This window comes from Gordionus sp. m RMFG-2023, chromosome 1 (assembly GCF_954871325.1).
Source record: "Gordionus sp. m RMFG-2023 chromosome 1, tfGorSpeb1-WG-v2, whole genome shotgun sequence".
In the NCBI taxonomy this organism is placed as follows: domain Eukaryota; kingdom Metazoa; phylum Nematomorpha; class Gordioida; order Chordodea; family Parachordodidae; genus Gordionus; species Gordionus sp. m RMFG-2023.
This window is the reverse complement of record NC_088775.1, coordinates 79,820,599-79,842,353: the sequence shown is the minus strand read 5'-3', so window position 1 is coordinate 79,842,353 and position 21,755 is coordinate 79,820,599. Positions and strand designations below refer to the sequence as shown.

The 21,755-nt window shown below is 29.3% G+C and overlaps 1 protein-coding gene across 1 annotated transcript; it reads right to left on the bottom strand.

The window, feature by feature from the left end:
- Positions 1-8,669, bottom strand: LOC135931927 (cell growth regulator with RING finger domain protein 1-like). Its single transcript, XM_065469245.1, has 6 exons — positions 8,489-8,669; positions 8,299-8,447; positions 7,964-8,135; positions 6,833-7,175; positions 1,409-1,516; positions 1-588 (listed from the first exon to the last, which is right to left on the bottom strand). The coding sequence occupies exons 1-6, from the start codon at positions 8,596-8,598 to the stop codon at positions 334-336; spliced, it is 1,137 nt and encodes a 378-aa protein (XP_065325317.1). The 5' UTR covers positions 8,599-8,669; the 3' UTR covers positions 1-333.
- Positions 8,670-21,755: the final 13,086 nt, after the last annotated feature.

Genomic DNA, 21,755 nt, shown 5'->3' with positions numbered 1-21,755 from the left:
GTAGATCCTTTTAAAAATAATGCATATATTTTTTAATTTCTTCGAATAGCGAGTGATCGATTAACTTATATTATAAAAGAACTTACTAACTATTTTAGTAATTATTAGAAGAGTTCCCTTTTGGACCGGTGTCATTTTATAAACTTATATTATCATAGTTCTATTCGAAATCACGCCAGGTATAAAACTAATTTTTATAATAAAAATCGTTTGAAATATATTTTGTTTTTCTTTGATATAATAATTACACGAAATTAAATATAGATAGTTATAAATATTCTATTTAAAATACATTCTGAGAAAGCTTTTGATTTTATATATATAAAAAACATATTATTTGAGTATCCAAAAAGATATAAGCGGACCCCTGCACATAGGGCATTTGTCTAATTTAGAAAAACATGTTTTACATGTGCATACATGGCGGCAGGGTAATATAACGTGGTCGGAAGGGTTCTCATTGCAAATTACGCAAATACTTGGAGCTTTCGAGTAAGATTCACTCGATAAGTTGTCGTCGGCGTATTTTAAATCGCACTCTAGTTTCCCGTTATCGTTCAAGCCCGAGTCTGGATTCATATATAATTGCTGTATAATGCAAAAATTTTATAAAAAAAATATATACATAATTTATTTTTTTTAAAAAGATGTAATAAGATGAACAGAAACATAATATTTATTGAATTAATTTCGTGTATTTTTTTATAAATAAAGTTTATCAAAAAAAATTTATGCAAAGCACAAACAATAGTCATACAATAGACCGTCTCCTAACATACTTTTTAATAGTGAGATTTCTAAGGTAGTAAGTGAAGAATGCTGCTCTCTTTTTTAACGAGGCAGGAAAAATTATATTTTTTAAATATCAGCCTATTAAAAAATAAATTAAATGTATTATAATTTTTAAAAAAACTTATTTTATGTCTAAGACCTCGTTTATAGTAATCGCGATATACAGAGATACCGCTCAAGAAGATGCGTAATTACAAATATACATATTAAATTATATTGCTATACTATAGTTTAGCGATGAATTATACGCCTCTTGAGCGACAACGCTGTTGATATTTACGAGACTTAGGACTAAAAAGCAGTGGGGATAGGGGGAAGCTATGAAGGCTTGTAAGAGATTATGTATACTATTAGATATTGTTATATATATTAGTATACTATCTTATGTAGACAATTTTATAAAAAAAATCTATGGAAAAATTAATATAAATTATATTAGGTTCAAAAGTTCATAACAAAATTGTCTAAAATTAAAAGAGTAGGTATTTCAAATATGTTGGGATACATTTCTGGAAAAATCATATTTTGAAATTTTAAAAAATGTGTTCAAAAAATGATTTAAAGTGGAAAAAATAATACAATGCCGGAAATTGATGCTAACATAATATATACATACTTGTAAAATATATACAGTCCCGTTACACATTTTTAGATATTGAGCAAGAATAGTTGATGATTGCGTACTAAGTGAGTCGTATAAATGAAGAACGGTAATTAGCGAAGCCTAAAATGGAGTCGATCATAATTTTAATTAATATGATAAATAATAAATATCTTTCTTTTTCTTCTTTTTTCTCGAGCAAGAGTTAATTTCTACATTTTCAAAAAAAAATTGAGCTATGTTTAGCCATTTTTTAATCTACTAAAAATATGTTAAAACAACTAAAAATAGAGTTCAAATATCCAGATAACAATTATCAAATTTATATATTCTTGTGTTTTTACAAAAGAGAGCTTTTTGACGCAAATAAAATATTTATTTTCCTTTTTTTATTTATTTATAAGTAAATATTATTTTTTTTTGGCAAACCAACATATTTAGGGATTTATAAAATCCCTTTTTTAAACTAATTTTAAGTGAATATTTAATTAATAATTTTAAATCATTACTTAAATTAGTATTTATAACGATATTAGACCTGGAAAAATTATGTTGATATGGTTAAAATACAATATTAAAAATGCGAGATAGGCATATAGAGTATATAGGTTTATAATTAGAATTCTTATTGGTTGAAATAAGTTAAAGTAAAAATCGCATATATTATAGAATTCTGCAAGACCGCCCCATGGTCAGTCGTGGGGCAGAAATAATTATTCTTTATTTTTTATTTCCCTTAAAGAAACATATCAGACTTGGTGAAGAAATAAGGAAAACAATTTTCTAAGCAAAACGTATTTTGATGATATGAGTAAATTCGATTCGGGGGAAAAAAATATTGCCGACTGTTTCCGATCATGTAATTTATAATTAGACTCTTTAAACGGCTCGATTGGAGCCGATTTTTAAAAAAACAGCCAGTTCAATATTTATCCAGGAAATAATTACGTATGCCTGAAGATCTTGCCCATAGATGGTACAAAGGTTTGAAATTCTATCAGCAAAATAATGAAGGTTTAGGCAATATTTTCTGGCTAAAATATTGAGTTAGCCGTTTAACAACACTCAGAGAAGGTCTTCCCAACTATGCAACTTTTGATTTTTCGAAATTAACAACTTTTTTATTCAGGTTTTCTACTATACTAAAGAATATTCTTTCTCGAAATATCATTAATTGCTGGTGTTGCTAAATCACCTATCTTTAGCCAACTCAAAGGCTAGCCACTTAAAAAAACCCAACTCAATCTTCATTAAAGTTAAGTCAATTTTTTATGCTTATAACTTGATTCATCATTAAAAATCATGGATCCTATAAGGAAGTCTTTAAATTAATATTCCCACGCGGCTAATATACATGCTAAGGGATAATTAGTATATTTATAGAATATGGTAATAAAAGTTGAAAGATGATGGTAATAATTAGATTTATTCATAAATGATGAATGTAAATAAATTTTGAAACAGAGAAAACAAAATGATGACTTAAAAATTATCCAAGTCTATATCTAAGCTTGCACCTGGACACCCCGAATTCCATTAAAAATTTCGAAGGGTCCAGAACTCAAGATTATTACATGAATGTACGAAATGTGTGTTATAAAGTAGAAACTATACAAATTCTATTAAATAGCCGATATTTGCTGGCTCGAACCGAACGGGCTAAGAAATGGTATAATTTCAAATAATCGGGTGGGTTTAAAAAAACTGGGACAATTTTAAAAATTTCCTCTTCTTTTTTTTCCTTCCTACTTTCTTTCTATATAACGAATTAAATCAGGTGGAAAATCACGTAACGGACTGTTCAATATTCATTTATACTGATCATATTTTCAATTTTCCCTTTGAAATATTTTTGCAAAATATCCCTAAAATTTATTCAAAAAAACAAAACTTCTAAAAATTTTGAGCCGGGTCGGTAAAATAATCAAAGTTAAATATTTATGTATCTTTAAAATTTTTCAAATCCCGGGCTGGGCTTTGAAAATGGAATTTCATTTTAAATCAATGCTGAACCTAAAATTTGGATCTCTGCAAGTCTCTAATAAATAATCATGTACTATATTCACAAACCAGCATGTGGGTGGAAAAATATTATATTTGATTTAAGTTACTATTTTTTACCTTAACTAAATTTATTAATAAAAATTCGTAATTTGCAAATCACGTGACATTTTACTACAAATACGTTTTTGAATATAATTTTAAAGTGATTCTTAATAAGTTATGTAGACCTATAGCTATATTAGATTTTAATAAAAATATTTTGTGTTGCCACTTTTCTTTTCTAAAAATTTTGAATTATAGGTGTTATTATAAAAATTTATTAACTTTTAATAATTTTTTATTTATATTACTATATTGTATATTTTTGGGCGAGAGGAGGGGGTAGGTGGGTAGTGTGTAGGTGGGAAATTTTTATTAGCTCAAGATGATATTTACGACAAATTTATGATGGGAGGGATCTTACTCCCTCTTCGTAAAGCGCCTGCTCAGACATATAAACTAGCATTTCTTTTTAAAAATGTATAATTTCACCAATTAACAAATTTAAATATTATAGGATTTTTTCAACAAAAATATATAAAATGATAAGCTAATTTTTCAGCATTTTATTTAAAGCCTGTTTCTAAATTTGAATTGGATCGGATCAAAAGAGAAAAATATTTTTTCTATATGGTGAAAAGCTGCTATACCAAAGAGTTGATCCAAGATTATAATTATTTATGTATTATCACCACCGGAAATTTTATTTTAGGACCTCCATCACTCAAGATTTTATACATTATTCATTTTAATTTATTAAACTGCTAAAATAAGTTTAAAAAATTATAAAATTGATGTTTATCTTCACACCCTAGGATTTTGTGATTAGATTTATCATCTTTAAAGATCTTTCAAGGTTGGTTATAACTTTTTTGGTAAATTATTTTGTCAATATTTTTCGAATTTCCTTAGAAAATTTTGCACAGTGTTGACCATTGATTTAAATATATTTGGATGTCATCTGTTAATATAGGATTCTTCTTAATAGAGTAGTTCAAGATGATCATTTCTATAGATATTTAATATTAGTTCGTCTTTACACTTTTTACCTCTTCGTTAGTAAATTAAATACATGAAATTGCAAAATATTAAGTTAAATTTTTTTAAAAATTATATTTATTATTTTGATTTTTAAATATAATATTTATTTGAATAAAATTTTTTTAAATATTCAGAATTTATACTAATTGCAATGCATTATTATCCGTAACTACCCCTGTAGCCGTGCAATTAAAATTTTATTTTCTTATATTTGTTTCAAAATTTACTCTTTTTTTTATGTATTAAATAAAAATATGAAGGTATGAATAAATAAATCCTACAAATATGATAATATATAAATTTACCAATGAATCCAAGCAATCTTTGGCCATATAAAATGTTGCCCTTTTTTTAAAAAATAAATCTCATTACCGATATTTTTGAATTTTTTTAAGAAAAAAGTTAATGAATTATAAACCCTGTCACAAACAGAAATCAGAGTCAAAATTTATCGAATAACACATGTAACATAGCTTATATATTTTTACATCTTCCATAAACCTTTTGCCGGCCTGACCTAACCTGTTAAAAAGGTCGATCGCAAACTGGACAAATCTCTAGTAAAGGGTTAACCCAAAAAATTGATAATTTTAAGTTGATAACAGATGATAAAAGATAGGAATATGATTATATTCAAGGTGACACCTATCCAATTCAAATCTAGCTCTCGTTTAAATATCCGTCTCATATAGGGGAGAATTTTTTCTATAAGGTGAAACAATCTGAATGAAATGACAAATAAATTTAAGAGCAGCATATAATTATTTGCCATTACTACGAATTAAGATATTTATCAGAGGCCTGCAGAGGCACTCTTTCCAGGACACGGCCTGGAATTTTTTAAATAATTTTATAGATAATAATGGCGATTTATAAGGCCCAGCCTGAGTAATGTTTTAAAAAAAAATTTTAGGCCAGGGCCTGGTATATTTAAAAAAATCGAAAAAACGGCTTGGCTAATTTACCAGGGTCGGGCCTCATTAAATTAATAAAATTAAATTTATTAATTTTTTAAATGTTATGTGGTGGAATAATGTAACGAAAAAAAACATTTGTTATAAATAAAATATAAGTAATTAATAAAAAATTTCTAATAAGTTCAAGGGTTAAAAATATTATTTTTTGAAAATAATTTTTATGATTTATTTTCTATAGCTGTAATCCTATTTCGATAGTTGTCGTTAAAAAAAGTCAATATTTTTTACGCCAAATCATACTCAAAACAAGTTAACACTGAAATTTTTCTAATGGCCAAGGCGAAATTTGGTGCCATCACGGATGATTTAGTGCATTTTGTTTATTTTATTCCCTCAAAGTTAATAAATCTCTTTTAAATTATAGGAGGTTCATAGCGAATGAGTGACTCGTTAAATGTGATTTTTGTCGTAAATAATATATTAAAAAATTTTCACATTTTTAACTATTTTCTTTCAGTACGCACAAATTGAGCATTTCAAACGCAAATAATGCATATCAAAATGGCGTCGTGCACTTGATAAAATTACCGTTTGGCGTTAGCAATCATTTAAAAAAACGATCCAATACTCTTTTCTTTGTAATATTACATTAAATAAAAAAATAAATTAAAGTAATAAAAAGGCAGACGATAATATAATTTTCAAAGACAAATCCTTTATTGGAACTTAGTTAAAATTTTGAATCGACGGTATTTTTAAAAAGGCAATCAAAAAAAAATATATTATAAAATTTTAAAAAATCAATATTAATAAAATATATTTACAATCATAAAATATCCAAAAATCAATGATAATATCGGATCAGTTGAAAATATTAACCCGATCCAATTTTTAAAAAGATAAATAACGGCCCCGAGCCGGTATCCGCTATTTAATATCGACAGAGCTCTATTTACCCTTCCTGTAATATTGTAACTAATAACAAAAAAGATAAATTTCTCTACGAACCCATCTTTATATATTAGGATTTGGGCAGAAGTTCAAATTTAAAATATAATTCAATTCATTACTAAATACTTGGGTATTGGGGTTAAATTTTTTTCAAAAAAAATATTCATTCGATTTAATTCGTATTTTATCAATAACAAGATTATGAATAATTGGTCGAATAATAGCCGTTTCATTATTCGATCAAATTATTTTTTAAAAATTGAAAATATTCGTAATTATTGGCATGTTTGTGGAACTTCTAATATTTAAAATCCCTCTTATTTTTCCACTTTTGGAAAATATTTTATTGTTTGAATACGTATAAATTCGTATTTTTTCAGGTTCTAATTATATATATATTTTTTAAGCAATAATATAAATTACATTGGTTAACACTAAAGAGATATAGAAGAAAAAAAATTACTCATATATTATCTTATTTACCCACCGTTTTCGCCATATTTTTAGAAGTATCCCAATATTGATCTTGATAAGAATGATTGCGCATGGCATTGTCGTTATAATTATTAGACGAATATTTTAGACTAGATTTATCAGGCGACGATGACTTAGTACGATCCCGCAATTTCAAATGATAATCTGAAGAATCGATGGAGTAATTTGAATGTGCTTCACAGATAATGACTAAGGGGTAGGAGGACCTAGGAGCGGATCCTAACATCTCACTTTTGACACTTCTAGGTCGTTTAATGTAAATATCTTCCCAAGATATGTTATTTGGCAAAACGTTTGTTATATCATCACCCAAACCATAATTTTTTTTTGCTAGGCTTAAATAGTATATTATAGTATATATATATATTATGTACAAAATCGTTATTAAATAAACAGTGCATTAGTGATGCCAGGTAAATTTCATCATTTGAACGTACTTAGAAAAAAAAAATTTTTTTTTTAAATTTATATTTGAAAGTATTCTAAAAACGTTTGTTCAAATAGAAAACACTTTAGATCATTTTTGCCCCTATCTAATCATCCCCAGTGATTTACATTTTTAGTATATTAGAAGAGGGAAATATTTAATAACATCAGGCTATAGTTTAAAAATAGTTAATATTTTCTTGTGTTTTCTATAAAAAATAAATTTCGGAATTAGAAAATTTTGGTTGATAATTTTAAAACGCTCTTACACATATTGGTATAGATTAAGGGCCAAATATTTAATTCCCTAAATATGAGATTGCTATTAAAAAGAGATGATCTATTCTACTCTCTGAGCTAAGTATATCTATACTGGCAGCCAGTAGAATATATTTTCCTCTCTCCTTAGAATAAAAACTTGAAAATTAATTTTCAATTCTTGTTTTTAAATCTGCATTTAAAGAATTATCAATTTAAAAAAATATTTGTTGATTCTCATATTATTTGTGCCTAAATTGAATTTGAAGTAAACCTAACACATATAATATAATTTTAAAATGAAGCCTAACTAAATAAAATAACTAACCTTTGAATACAATTAATTTTATGCCTAAATTATGTTAAAATATAAAAAGAATTAAAAGTAAATTTCATTTTGTAAAAAAATAAATATATTTATATTTTTAGTAAATTTTACTCAATAGGTTCACTTTGATAATAGCAATTCAATAATGTTCTATTATTCAGACTCACTAACCATTTTGCCCATGGAAGATTAAGGGAGTCAAATAATTGTTTTGCATTTACACCCCAAAATGGCCATACAATAATCTTTGGGTATTCTATGTGAAATTTTAGATAACAGCCATCTTTATATGTTTTTTATTTAATAAATAATTTGCATTCATTTAATTTCTTTAGTTTTAAGTAAATAATTAATAAATAATTTATTAGGATATTAATTTTAATATTTTTATATATAGTGATTTGATGTCATTACAATTTAGTGAAATTAATATATATATATATTACCATTAAAATTTGAATTCTGGTTTTCATTGAGTTTAACAATATAAGGGCATTTTATTGATTGCATATATAAATTTTGATATTTATTAAACTGTGATTTAGTAGAAGAGTCAATATTAATGTTCAAAATAATTCCCTCGTGTTGCCAAAGTCTAGATTGTAATAGAAACTAAATATCAAAAGAAAACATTACCTGAGTAGTAGGAAAGAGGATACAAATAAAAAGAGAATTATGAATAGAATACTCAAATAATTTGATAGAGCAACAATATCCTTAGATGGCAGAATTATATTCGGAAACATTTGTATTAAAAATTGATAGGTAAGTGCAAGTGAGCTAAACTATACATACATTAAGCGTTTTGTGAAGCAAAACCTTGGATAAAAACATATGATCGATCTTCGATAACTTTTATAAATAAACTAATTATCATACTCTATAAATATTATTTATTGATAGCTGTCAATTAGAGGAGACGCAAAATAAAATGCAAAGATTAAACAAAATCGTATTTTTATTATTAACTTTATTATGTCTATCTTTTCCATTTCACACTTCGTTTATATACATATTTTATAAATCCAAATTAGAATACAATATTAAAAAAACGAAAAACAAAAATAAGATTAAAATATAAAAAAGTAAGGTTATGAAATATAACAAGTCAAATTAGATTATAAAAAATAAAAATTAGAATGCAACGACGCAAGATTCTCCCTTTTCTGAAAGCCTTCCCATAAATTCATCTAAGAGAGTTTGTTGTCCAAGTAGTATATCCTTTTGGTAATCAAGTTGTTTCACAAATCATCATAACGATGGCTTGTCCCAATCGTTGGTTTGATTAAATCGCAAGCTTGATATCCTTATCGTAAGTTGTTTCCATAAATCATAGCCTGCTTGGTAGTACTCAGTTGTTATTATCATCATTTACCAAAATTGTTATTATCATAAATAAGTTGCGAATATCAAGAAATAATAATTCATCAAATTGGATATAAGAATAAATGAAAAATGATAAATCAATAAGATTGTTATATAACATTTTCAGCGTTTAAATTTTTTTTTTGCATTTTAATATAAGCGTTTTAATATTTAATTTACTTTATGCAATTTACTATTTATTTTATATTTTATGTTATATAGTCTTTTAAATAAACAGGTTTTTTTTAAATTCGCACAGGTCTAGAAATAAGTGTTTATCAGTAATTTTTATATTTTTGTCCACACTTCCCTCCTTAAAAGAATCCTTAGAGTCATAGTTAATAATTGTATTAAAACAGTTTCTAATTCTTATTTGATTTAAATGTCTCCTCAAAATACCTTTCTCAGTCTTAATTTGGAACATCATGTCACTTTCTTTATGTGTGATGGTACCTTTGCACCATTTATCATCACCCTGTAATTTGTACCAAACAAAATCTCCTACGTTAAAGGTTCTATTACGTGGTAAAGTAACGTTTATCTTATTCTTCTCCTCCATCGGTTTTAATAAGTCCCATTTAATTCTAATATCTCGATTAAACATTCTTTGAGAAGGTGTAACACCTGTAGTATCATTACGCGTATTTCTGTAATTAAATAAAAATTTTCCAAGCGCGATATCTGGGTCAATTTTAATATTCCTTTTCATATGTGTTTTGAACGTTCTAACCATACGTTCAACCTGGCCATTGGATTGCTGGTGATAAGCAGATGTAAGCACATGTTTAATACCAAAATTGTTGCAAAATTTTCCAAAATCGTTACTCGTAAAGTTAGTGCCGTTATCAGTAACTATAATTTCAGGTATTCCATATAGCGAAATAGTTTTAAAGATTTCTTTTAAAGTAATATCAGTCGTAATATTTTTAACAGGAATAATAATTGGGAATTTGCTGTAGGCATCGATTATTATCAACCAATTTTTTGTCAAAAACGGACCCGCATAATCTATGTGTATCCTTTCAAACGGTTTGGTTGCCGAAACCCATGGTTTTTGTATCTTTATAGGATTATCGTGATATATGTTACAATCATCACAACTTTTCACTTCCATAACTACATCATTATTTATACCAGGCCACCACATGTAATCTTTGGCTAAGGATTTGATTTTTCCTGCTCCCAAGTGACCTTCATGTAATGACTGTAGTATATTTTTTCTCATAGAAGACGGAATTATGATTTTGTTGTTTTGTAAAGACAATCCTTAATTATACTTAATTCCAATTCAATGTTTTTATAAATATTATTCATTATAGGCCTGTTGTTATTAATATCACTTATGACTTGTTTTAATTCCATATCTTTCAAAGTTTCATCACGAATTTGATTAAAGTTAATAGGTAAATTCTCATATTCATTTATTATGGTTATATTTTCAATAGTTTTATCACGACATTCTTGTGGTAATCTCGAGAGACAATCAGGAACAACATTATATTTACCGGCTTTATACTTTATATTAAAATCATATCCTCCTAATGTAAAATTCCACATCTGGAGTCTTAACGACATGGTGCTATAATCCTTAAGACCCTTGGTAAAGATGTGAACTAGAGGCTTATGGTCAGTAATAATAGTAAATTTTGTGCCTATTAAATATTCCTGGAATCTCTTTATAGCGAACATTATGGCGAGAGCCTCACGCTCAATATTGGTATAGTTCATTTCAGATTTTAATAAAGTTCTCGACGCGAAAGCTATAGGTTTTTCTTTACCATCTTTTTTAATATGAAATAGTACAGAGCCTAGACCGCATTTCGATGCGTCAGTAGCTATCCCTATAGGTAATTCAGGGTTAAAATATGTCAAAGCAGGTGGAAGACTAATCAACTTCTGGAGATCATTATAACTTTTAGAGTGTTCTAGGTTCCAAGCCCATTTTTCTTTGTTGACAATCTTATAAAGAGGATCGGCAATTTCCGCAAAATTGTTCAAAATAATTTCTATAGTAGCCAGCCATTCCCAGAAATGTTGATAATTCAGCAGCTGATTTTGGTTCTGGCATATTAATTATTGCTTCAATTTTGTCGTGTTTAGCATGAATCCCCTTAGCGTCAGAATCATGACCCAGGAACCTCACTTTGTTTTTAAAGAACACACTTTTATTAAAGTTAGGTATTAGCCCAAACGATGATATTCTATCAAACACTTTTTTTATGTTGTTAAGGTGGGCTTCATCGTTTTTTGCAGTTATAAGTAAATCATCAATATAAAATATGACGTCATCCATATCACCGAAGATTCGATCCATAATCTGTTGAAAAATTGCAGATGAGGTCTTAAGCCCAAAAGGAAGTCTAGTAAATTGGTAATATCCCTTGTGCGTAGATATGGTTAAAATATTTCTGCAACTTTTATCAATTGGTATCTGTAAGAAAGCATTTGTAAAGTCAATCTTCGTAAATTTCTTTCCTTCTGAAAGTTTAGCAATTAGATCATTGATTCGTGGTAGAGGGTGTCTAAAATCTTCTAGAGCTGGGTTTACAGTGTCCTTAAAATCAGCACAACGCCTAATGCTCCCATCATCTTTGTAGACAGCGGTAACAGGACTTGCCCATCGGACATCATTCACCGGCTCAATTATCTTATCATGTATAAATTTCTTAAGTTCATTGCTAACAAGATCAATTTTTGAATAAGGAATACGTCTAGGCGGTATAATTTTAGGTTGGGCATCTCTTCTTAAATGTAACTTGACACTTGCTTTGTTGATTGGCCCATTAGTCAATTTGGATTCACACTCTATAATCAATTTTTTTATTTAATCTTCGTAATTAGTGTCAACATTTGCTATAAATTTATTTAAAATATTTTTGAAAGCATTGATCCACGTACGTCCCAACAAGGCATTTTTACTTGATTCGACGACTACCGCTAGTAAATATTTTGAGATACCATCATAAGTCACTTTAACTTGAGTAGTGCCGATGATTTTGATTAAATTCCCGTCATAAGCGGTGAGTTGTAACTCGGATTTCTTAAGATCTCTAATACCAAGTTTTTTAGCCAGACCATGAGGTATAATAGTGTGTTTGGAACCAGTGTCAACTTGCATACAAGTAACAATATCGTTCACTTTTAAAGTAGTCATAAATGCGTTATCTTTGTCATTAAGCATGTCACCAGATAAATTGTTGACATTAAAATCATATCATCTTTGTTCTTTGTAGAGTCCACTTTCTCTTCAATAATTTCTTCAATATTCATGTTGTAATCATTGTTGTATTGTACTTGCTTTCTATTATTTTCGTCGCCACCTCTATAATTATTTGAGTTGTTGTTATATTGTATTTGCTTTCTCTGATTATTATCATTACCTCTATAATTATTTGAATTGTTGTAATAAGATTGGTAATTGTTACGATTTCCGTCACCGTATTGGATTTGTTTTCTTTGATTATTATCATACCATGTATTATTTCTACCATAATTCAATTGATTATTATTGATATAGCGATAGTTGTTGTAGTTATAATTGTTATAATTATCGTGGTATTACGAATTATTATTACCATAATTGTATCTAAAATTATTATTGTAATTCCCATTTCTATTTCTATTATCATAATTATTTCTTTCGCAACTATATCCTTTTAACATTTTTCCCCTTTCAGGGAAAATGTGGATATAGTTGGATACCTTGGCCTTTATGGCTTTGGTATCCCTAAGGCTTTATTTAACAAAATCAAATTTTTGGTGATGTGATATATAAGAGAAAAGTAAATTTTTCGTGGAAATATATATACAAAGAAAATAACAATAATGATATTGAACACATTATAATGAGTATTTATAGTAATAAATATTATCGGATGAATCGTTCTTTAGTGTTCGTTTATTGTTTGAAAATTTTTGATTTTGTTGTCTTGCCTTAGAATAGGTCATCGCTGGCTATGCTAATTTGTTCCATTTCCTATGTTATCGTGCTGGATTGAAGAGATAGTCCGGATATTAACGACGGAGTTGTACCGATTGAGGGGACTGTTTCCTCACCGAATAAGGATATTTCCTCTTCCTGGAGGAGTATTTGTCCTGATAGTGGGGCGCCTTCGAAAAGGGTGAGATTGTCTCTGTTTCCCATCCAAGATCTAGACGGCTCGTCAGCAGGGTTTTCGTCAGTAGGGATCCAACGAATGTTCTGGGACAAGGTTGTAAAATGTGGTAGACCAAGTTTGGATAGTAGACAAGTTATTATTATCTCGAGTGACGGCGATCTTGACCCTCCTTTCCTAAGGGTATAGTAGGTAACTGTGGAGTCTGTCAAGATGATGGGGACTTGGCCATCTTTATCTAATGCAAGGAGGGCGCCTACGCCTGCGGCAAGAATTTCTTTACCGTTGATGTGCTGGATGGCGTGAGTGGGGACATTGAGCAGTAAGGCGGCTTCAGTGTATGAGATGGACAAGTCCTGATATCCCCAGAAGGATATGCCGATGTGGCTATCGGATGCATCAGTGTAGACTGGGTTATATGCTGGGTATCGAATCTGTAGGGGGTGTTTGAGAGCCTCGATGATCATTTCGGCCTTCCTGAATGCCAAGAAGGTATCCACTAACGGTGTCATTTGGCTGCCCATCATTGTGGTGTAGAAGGGTGAGAAGAGCCTTGACATTCCCGTGATGGTGTAGGCGAAATGATTGACCACCCCGAGGACTTTGGCTGCAAGAAGTCTGCCAATTTCGAGGTGTTGGTAGGCGTGTTGTCTAAAGACATTGAGACATTTTTCCAGCCTGCGTCTGGTGTTGTTATCTGCGCTAATGGTTTTGTTGTTGAGGTCGATGGGGACTCCAAGGTAGGTTATGAGCGGCGTTGGGTCTAAGACCGATTTCTCCATGGATATTTCGAGGCCCCACCCTTCAAGGGTACATCGGAGGGATCTAGTAGACCATTTGACGTCGAACTCAGACTCCCCATAGATTAGGATGTCATCAAGGTAAACGTTGTATAATGCTTTCCTAACAGTTTTTGCACAAGCGTCAAGGATGATTGACTGTAAGCAATATAGGCTGAACGATGCCCCCATAGGCAATACCTTGTATGCGTAATACTTATTGTCGATTTTGAATCCAAAGAATTTTCTGACTTGGTGAGCTAATGGGATTGAGAAGAAGGCTGATTTTATGTCAATCTTGCAGGCAAATTTGGCCTTGTGTAGGTTAACCGACATTAGCGGGATTGATTTCAGTTTGAACGGGTAGTGCAGGAAATTCTTGGATGTTTCCGAAAAGTCACTGATTACCCTAGGATTCCCATTAGCTTTAGGTATTACGTATAACGGGGAGCAGAGTTGTGTGGAGTCGGTTTCCACTATGACATCAGCCGCCAGCATTTGCTGTACGATATCTTTGTATCGGCTGGAGATTGCGTGGCTGTGTCTATGCGTGTAGTAGTGCCCAGAATTGTTGGCGATTTTTAAGGGGTCTAGTCGAGGTCTGAATCCTCGGTTAGCTACACGTCTTGTGAAGCTCGACATCAGTGGCCCGGACGTTAGCCTGGCGGTGCTGATCTCGAGTTGTGGGCGTCCTTGGAGTTGTTCGTCCGTGAAGGTCACATGAGCGCTAACATTGGCTATTCATTGAGAATATCCGGTAAGTTAGGTACTGCAGTTGACCCCACCTGGGGCATACCAGTATCGTCTCCGTCACTGTAGATAGAATCGACGAGGCCGGAGATGATGGACGTTTCCTCGGAGGCTCCACTGCTGCTGGAATTCCAAGATGCTGAGGATGCATTTGGGATCCACCACTCAGGAATGCCTGAGTCTTCCGATTGGAAGGAGGGAGTATCGGACTCCGTAGCAGCTGGTTGACCGGCGGGTATTGGCTCGGGAATAGACGGAATGTTATTATTGTTATTGTTATTTTCTTCGTCCGAGCTAATACCTTCATCAGGAGAGAACAGTTGGTGCCTCAATTCCCTTAGGTAAAGATTTACCCTTTTCAGCCAGTCTGGGAATTGCACTATCTCTGCTCTTCGGACCGGAGGACCGTTGTCCGGATTCGTGACTTCCGTTAGATCATGAATGGGTGGCCCTGAAAAGGGCCTTTGGGTATTAGGGGGAGGGGAAGAAGGAGAAGAAGAAGAAGAAGAAGGAAAAGATAAGGAATTTGTATTGTGGCCCGGGTACTTATTTGCTTTTCTTACCCCGGGTGGAGGTCGTCTCCTTCCTGGCGGGTCTCCTTTGATAGGAAGTTGAGGGCCCTGAACGGGCCCTTGCTCGAAAGGGGTCCCTGGCTAGCTTGATTTCTTCCGAGTCCAGGAATTTCTCTTGGTAGGACATTTCGTTAAGTCTGGCAGTATCCCAACCCCAATGGATGGCCAAGCCTAAGATCCTGACTCTTTTTGTCATTGAGTCCACGATCCCTGGTTCTGTGTTGATTGTTATCTGGTCGACCACCTCTTTTATATGCTTTAGCTCGTGCCTGTCGCGTTCGCTAGCTTTGCAGCGGGGTTCCAGCAGGTCGGTGCATACTCCTGCCCAATTTCTTTGCAATTTGGCCACTTTTTCTTCGATAGTGAGTGGTATAGGCGGAGGTCTTGGCGGCAGGCTCGGTGGGACTGGCACAGGTGATGCATGTCTACTCCTAGGAGGGACATATGGCGTTGACGTCATGGCGCTCCTTGATGGCGATCTTTCACGATGGGCTTCTTCCATAGCTTGCATGCGTGTAGACATATTCTGCATTTGTTGCGATATGGTCAAGATAGCTTGCGTGAGCGCAGCTGTATTATCCGGTGGAGGAGCCACGGATAATGAGTTATCGGGAGTGAGTAGGTCGATAGGGGGTTGACCACTCCCAGCGAGATCTTGATTCCGCGTGATAACCATAATTTTTGGTGATGTATTATTATCATTTCTAAAATTATTATTAGGTCTAAAATAATTATTGTCGTTTCTATTTTTATCGTAAAAGTTTTTCTCTTTATCGGACTTTTTATCATTATTTATATAACTTATATTATTATCCTCTGACTTAATATTACTAGAGTGCAGTTTCACCCCTAATTCAACCATCTGGTTTAATGTTAAGTCAAAGTTTTTAGAGAATTTATATTTTATCTTATAATTTAAAGTAGAAGTACGTAGTTTTTCTTTTAATCTACTGTCGTCCAAAAAATTACATTTTTTATGAAGTTTCGATAATCACAGCATAAAACTCTCTGATGAGTTTTGTTGAAGAAGATTAAATTTATTAATAAAAATGTTCTTATCTTGCACCGGTAAAAGATAGGTTAACTTTTTAATCACAATTTTAAGATCTATAATGTCGGTATCAGAACAAATTGCTTTAATATCGTCAAAAACTTCGTCTGATAAATTATAAACTATTTATTTTAATAGAGTCCGATAATGTACTGGTCGAAAAATAATTTAATATTCTGTCTAAATAAATTTAGGTAAGAGGTCCCACTAACTTAGAAATCTTATGTATAAACTCTGGTTTTATCTCCATTTTTTATTAATAGGACATATCATTAAGAAATTATAACATATGATATTTTAATAATTTATGTTTTGACAAATTACAAATTAGTTGGATAAAATCATTATCGCTAAATATGTAATGCTTTCCATTCAAAGATTCGAAGCAAGAAATCATATTTCTCAAATTGATAAATTCGAACAGAACGTCTTCTGTCCCACTAATTCTCGAATAATTTACATCACAATTATAAGTTAAGTCGAACAGGATGTCATAAATTGAAATATTGTAGGCGATATTAATTAACTTGAACGAGAACATAATATAAAAAAATGAATTTACTTTTCAATCTTCTTGTATATATAGGGGAAATTTTTTTTTTATTTTTTAAAGAAAAACATTTAATTTCCATAAGGTGAGATTCTTTTACCTATTATGGAGCACCATGCAAAGAAACATGATATGTGCTATTAAACAAAAACGTATTTTTATTATTAACTTTATTATGTCTATCTTTTCCATTTCACACTTCGTTTATATACATATTTTATAAATCCAAATTAGAATACAATATTAAAAAAACGAAAAACAAAAATAAGATTAAAATATTAAAAAGTAAGGTTATGAAATACAACAAGTAAAATTAGATTATAAAAAATAAAAATTAGAATGCAACAACGCAACATAAAAATTGTATCAAATTTGTCATATATGATTTCAAAAACATAACTTAAAAGTTTATCTAAATTAGAGATCTGCAAAAGTAGGCGCGGCCCGTACCCGGCCCGAACGGATTTCAGTCTGTGCCGGGCCTAATATTATTTAAGAAAATTCGGGCCAGGCCGGGTCGGGCTTAAATCTTTTTAAAATATATCTAAATTTATCAATTTCATGTTGAATTTTTTATGTAAAATAAAAATATATGATTTTATTTATAGAAAGTAGACGCCATATATATATCGTTTATGTTGAGTAATTCTAAGAATTAATTTCTATATTTAAATAAATTCGGGCCGGGCAAAACTTTATAAAAAAAATTTCGGGCCGGGCTTGAAAAATTAGGCCCGATGCAGATGACTAATCTAAATCACTAATCTAAATTTATACATGCAATAGGTGTGCAGATACTTCATTTATAGTGAAGAAGATTATGAAAGCAGTAAGTCATTATTATAATAATGGTGTCTACCAAAATTTAATTTACCATAGAAAAAGATAACACAAACGATTAAGGAGTTCATCTTCAGATCTAGGAGTCTAGGATTTAGCAACAGTTTGGCTGCTTGCATGATCAGTAACACACTATTCCTCTCATTTGGAATAATATTCATAAATCAGATTTTTTTAGCACTTCGAGGTAAGAAAATGTTAATATCAGCTTTAAAAAAATTCTATAATAATTTATCGAAAAAACTCTCTATTTTTTTTACTAAATTAGTAGATAGCCCGTCAAAAATGACGGAGAATGAGAATTTTATTCGTTTTTTTAAGAAAGATGTTACCTTTTATTTAAAAATCATATCCAATTTATATAATTTTTAAACCCCTACTCCCCATTTAGGTCAAGTCCAAGCAATGTCATTGAGTCCAACCCATTAGGACTGAGAGTGGAAACTATTATTTGAGTCAAATTATATTAAATGAGCTTGTACCCAATACCAAAATTCTTTGTAAATATATTACTGGTTACATAAGACTAACATTTAACATTAAAAAATTTCAAGCCAGGTCCAAGCTCATAATATTTGGAAAAAATTTCCACGCGTTCAAGACCTTATAATTTATAAAAAAATTTCTCAAGCCTAGTAGATAAAATAATTAGTATAATTAACTTAATTTAATATTCTTATTTGAGTATATATCTTTTCTTTTTTAAAAAAAGAATTTAACTTAATTTAATAATCTTACTTTTTCAAAAGGAAACTTTGATTAAGTCTATTTAATGCCCTTATTTAGAGAATTTTTTTAAATAACTGGCACTCCGATTTCAGGAATTCAAGGAAAATGATAGTCTCTAAAAATAGATATGATCATAAAAAATAACAAATAAATTACTTCTCCTGATTTCAGGAATTCAAATAAAATGATAATCTCTAAAAATTGGTATCTTGGCACTCCGATTTCAGTCAAGGAAAATGATAGTCTCTAAAAATAGATATGATCATAAAAAATCAACAAATAAATTACTTCTTCTGATTTCAGGAATTCAAATTTGGTATAGCCTAGTAGATAAAATAATTAGTATAATTAACTTAATTTAATATACTTATTTGAGTATATATCTTTTCTTTTTTTAAAAAAGGATGAGTGCCCTTATTTAGAGAATTTTTTTAAATAACTGGCACTATGATTTCAGGAATTCAAGGAAAATGATAGTCTCTAAAAATAGATATGATCATAAAAAATAAACAAATAAATTACTTCTTCTGATTTCAGGAATTCAAATAAAATGATAATCTCTAAAAATTGGTATCTGGCACTCCGATTTCAGTCAAGGAAAATGATAGTCTCTAAAAATAGATATGATCATAAAAAATCAACAAATAAATTACTTCTTCTGATTTCAGGAATTCAAATTTGGTATGAACATCTGTTTATAAAAAAATCAACAAATAAAAAATAAATAAATAAATACGTACCGATGACATGACGTAACGATGACATGACGTAGCGATGACATGACGTCACGATGACGTAGTGAGGACATCGGAAATTTATAATATAGATAAGAACTATCTTTAATTGTTAAATAATAGAATTGATTTTTTATATTTAAATTTGCATTGACATTCATTAATTGATATTATTTGAATATAACCTTATTTAATATTTTGATGAAAACTTACGATTATTTTAGCTTATAACCTTACTTTTGTTTAAATAATTTTGTAATATATTTTGATACTTTTTATTTTGTTTAATCAAATTTGTATTTAATATGAAAGATATATATATTATACCTTATTTTTGATAATAGTTTTTTTTAAGTTTTATTAGATTAATGTAAAAATATAATAAACCTAATAAACGCAATTTTTACTTTTGTTAACTTTCAGCACCATATTAATATTAATAAAAGGTCAGTTTTAAAAATATCATATATTTATTAACAGTAAATTACGATGATTAAAAATATTTAATTTTTTCTGCATTTATGTCTGAAATATGAATATTTATGCATATTAAATTTAGTGACACAATATAGAATATTTCTATGCTTGAGGATATAAACTAGCGTCATTTATTTAATGGTGTATTTAGATCAATTTTTAACATGAAATAAATGTGTTTCTTATTCTGAATAGTTTTAAAAAAATGGTTCTTTCAGAATTCATAAATAATTTCCACTTTTGGATTATAATATTAAATAATTGTGTCAATTCCAAAAATTACCTCATTTGTAAAATATATCATAATTTATTATAGTGTACCACTATATTTTATATATATGAATGTTATATTTTTAATTTGGCTTTATTATATTTTACTAACTAAATTACCAAAATTTAGTATGTAAAGTTTAAAACCAAAAAATAATATGGAAGCAATGAAAAAGAAGAATTAGTACTATTCTTAAATCAGTCTTTGATAAAAATAACTCACATGGACAGGCGACTCTAATATATTATTTTTCTTTCATACTTGAGCTTATAATTATTGAAATTTTTTAATTATATTTTTCCCCTTTAGATATAATTATATGAAAAAATTATTTATATTAAATAGCATACAAAATTGAAAATGAGCATTAAAATTATTACTATTAGCGCTTTAATATTAACTTTTTTTACTATAATTATTTTTTGGCCTGCAATATAATAGGAATGCAAAATCCTTTATTAAGGACAGACTTGTCATATTCTACAAACCATCTTTCGGGATTTCCTATGATTTAAAATTGTTAAAAAGAAATTTTTGTTAATCACCGTCAACTAATGATGTTATTTTTTTTAAATAGATATAATTGACAAAGAATTTTATTTTAGTCAAAAAATAAAAATTTACCAATTTAAAAAAAACTATTATTTATATTTCATAAATAGCCTACAGAGGATTATTTTTTGGTTTTTAATAATATGGATAAATAGATATAATTCTTAGTTTAGATAACCTTTATATATCATTTTATTTAGTACATTTTTTTTGTTATATTATTGAATATTTTTTCAAATCTTTATATTGAAACTTTTACAAGAATAACTCTGTATTTAAAAAAAAATCAATTTGGGTCCACCTTTTCGAATATTAAAAAGATAAATAAGTTAAAGTGGCATTTAATGTGGCCCATAATATGTTTGAAACGAGAGAAATATTAAATGAAAACATAAAACTTATAAGAAGGCAAAAGAGAAGGTCAAATTAATAGATTATTGTTATTTTAGGAAATGTAAAAGACACATCTTGGAATTAAATGATATATATTTTTTATTTTATCAAATCACTACAATATTCATTTCACAAAAAAATTATAAACTTGTGTCAAAAATTTGTAAATTATGTGCATCATTTAGTAGAAAATATAAAAATAATGTCATTACATGAATTTTTATATCCTTCATTGAATTGTGAAAATATTATCTTAATAATAGCAAGCATTATCTTGAGTAATTACATAATCTTGAAAGATAGCTTTGTAAAATAAGAAATGTAAAAAGTTTATGTAATTGGAAGATAATTAACTAATAACACTTTATTAAGTAATTAGAATTATTTATAATCTTCAATTGCATGATTTTTTAAGGCATCTATAATATGCAGTAAGATAAATAATGTTAGAAGAGAATAACATTTATTCCATAGTTTGTTAGCATATAATATGCCGTGCAACTAATGTATTTTTAGATTTCAAAGGTTATAGAAGAGGGTAATCATACAAATCTTCCATTGCATGTTTGTTAGGAACTCTATATGCTGTGAAACTAATGTAGTGTTTGATTTTAAAGGTAAATAATGTTAGAAGAAACTTGCATTTATTTATATTATAAAAAAAATAACGTTTTTATGCTATCACCTTTCATAAGGTGACAAACGTATAAACACAATTCGACATT

Coding starts and splice junctions, on each gene's coding strand:
- LOC135931927 (XM_065469245.1), bottom strand. CDS start 8,598: ATGTTTCCGAATATAATTCTGCCATCTAAGGATATTGTTGCTCTATCA. Junction 8,136..8,298: donor CCAGAATTCAAATTTTAATG/GTAATATATATA, acceptor AAACATATAAAG/ATGGCTGTTATCTAAAATTT. Junction 1,517..6,832: donor CTAAAAATATGGCGAAAACG/GTGGGTAAATAA, acceptor ACTCCATTTTAG/GCTTCGCTAATTACCGTTCT.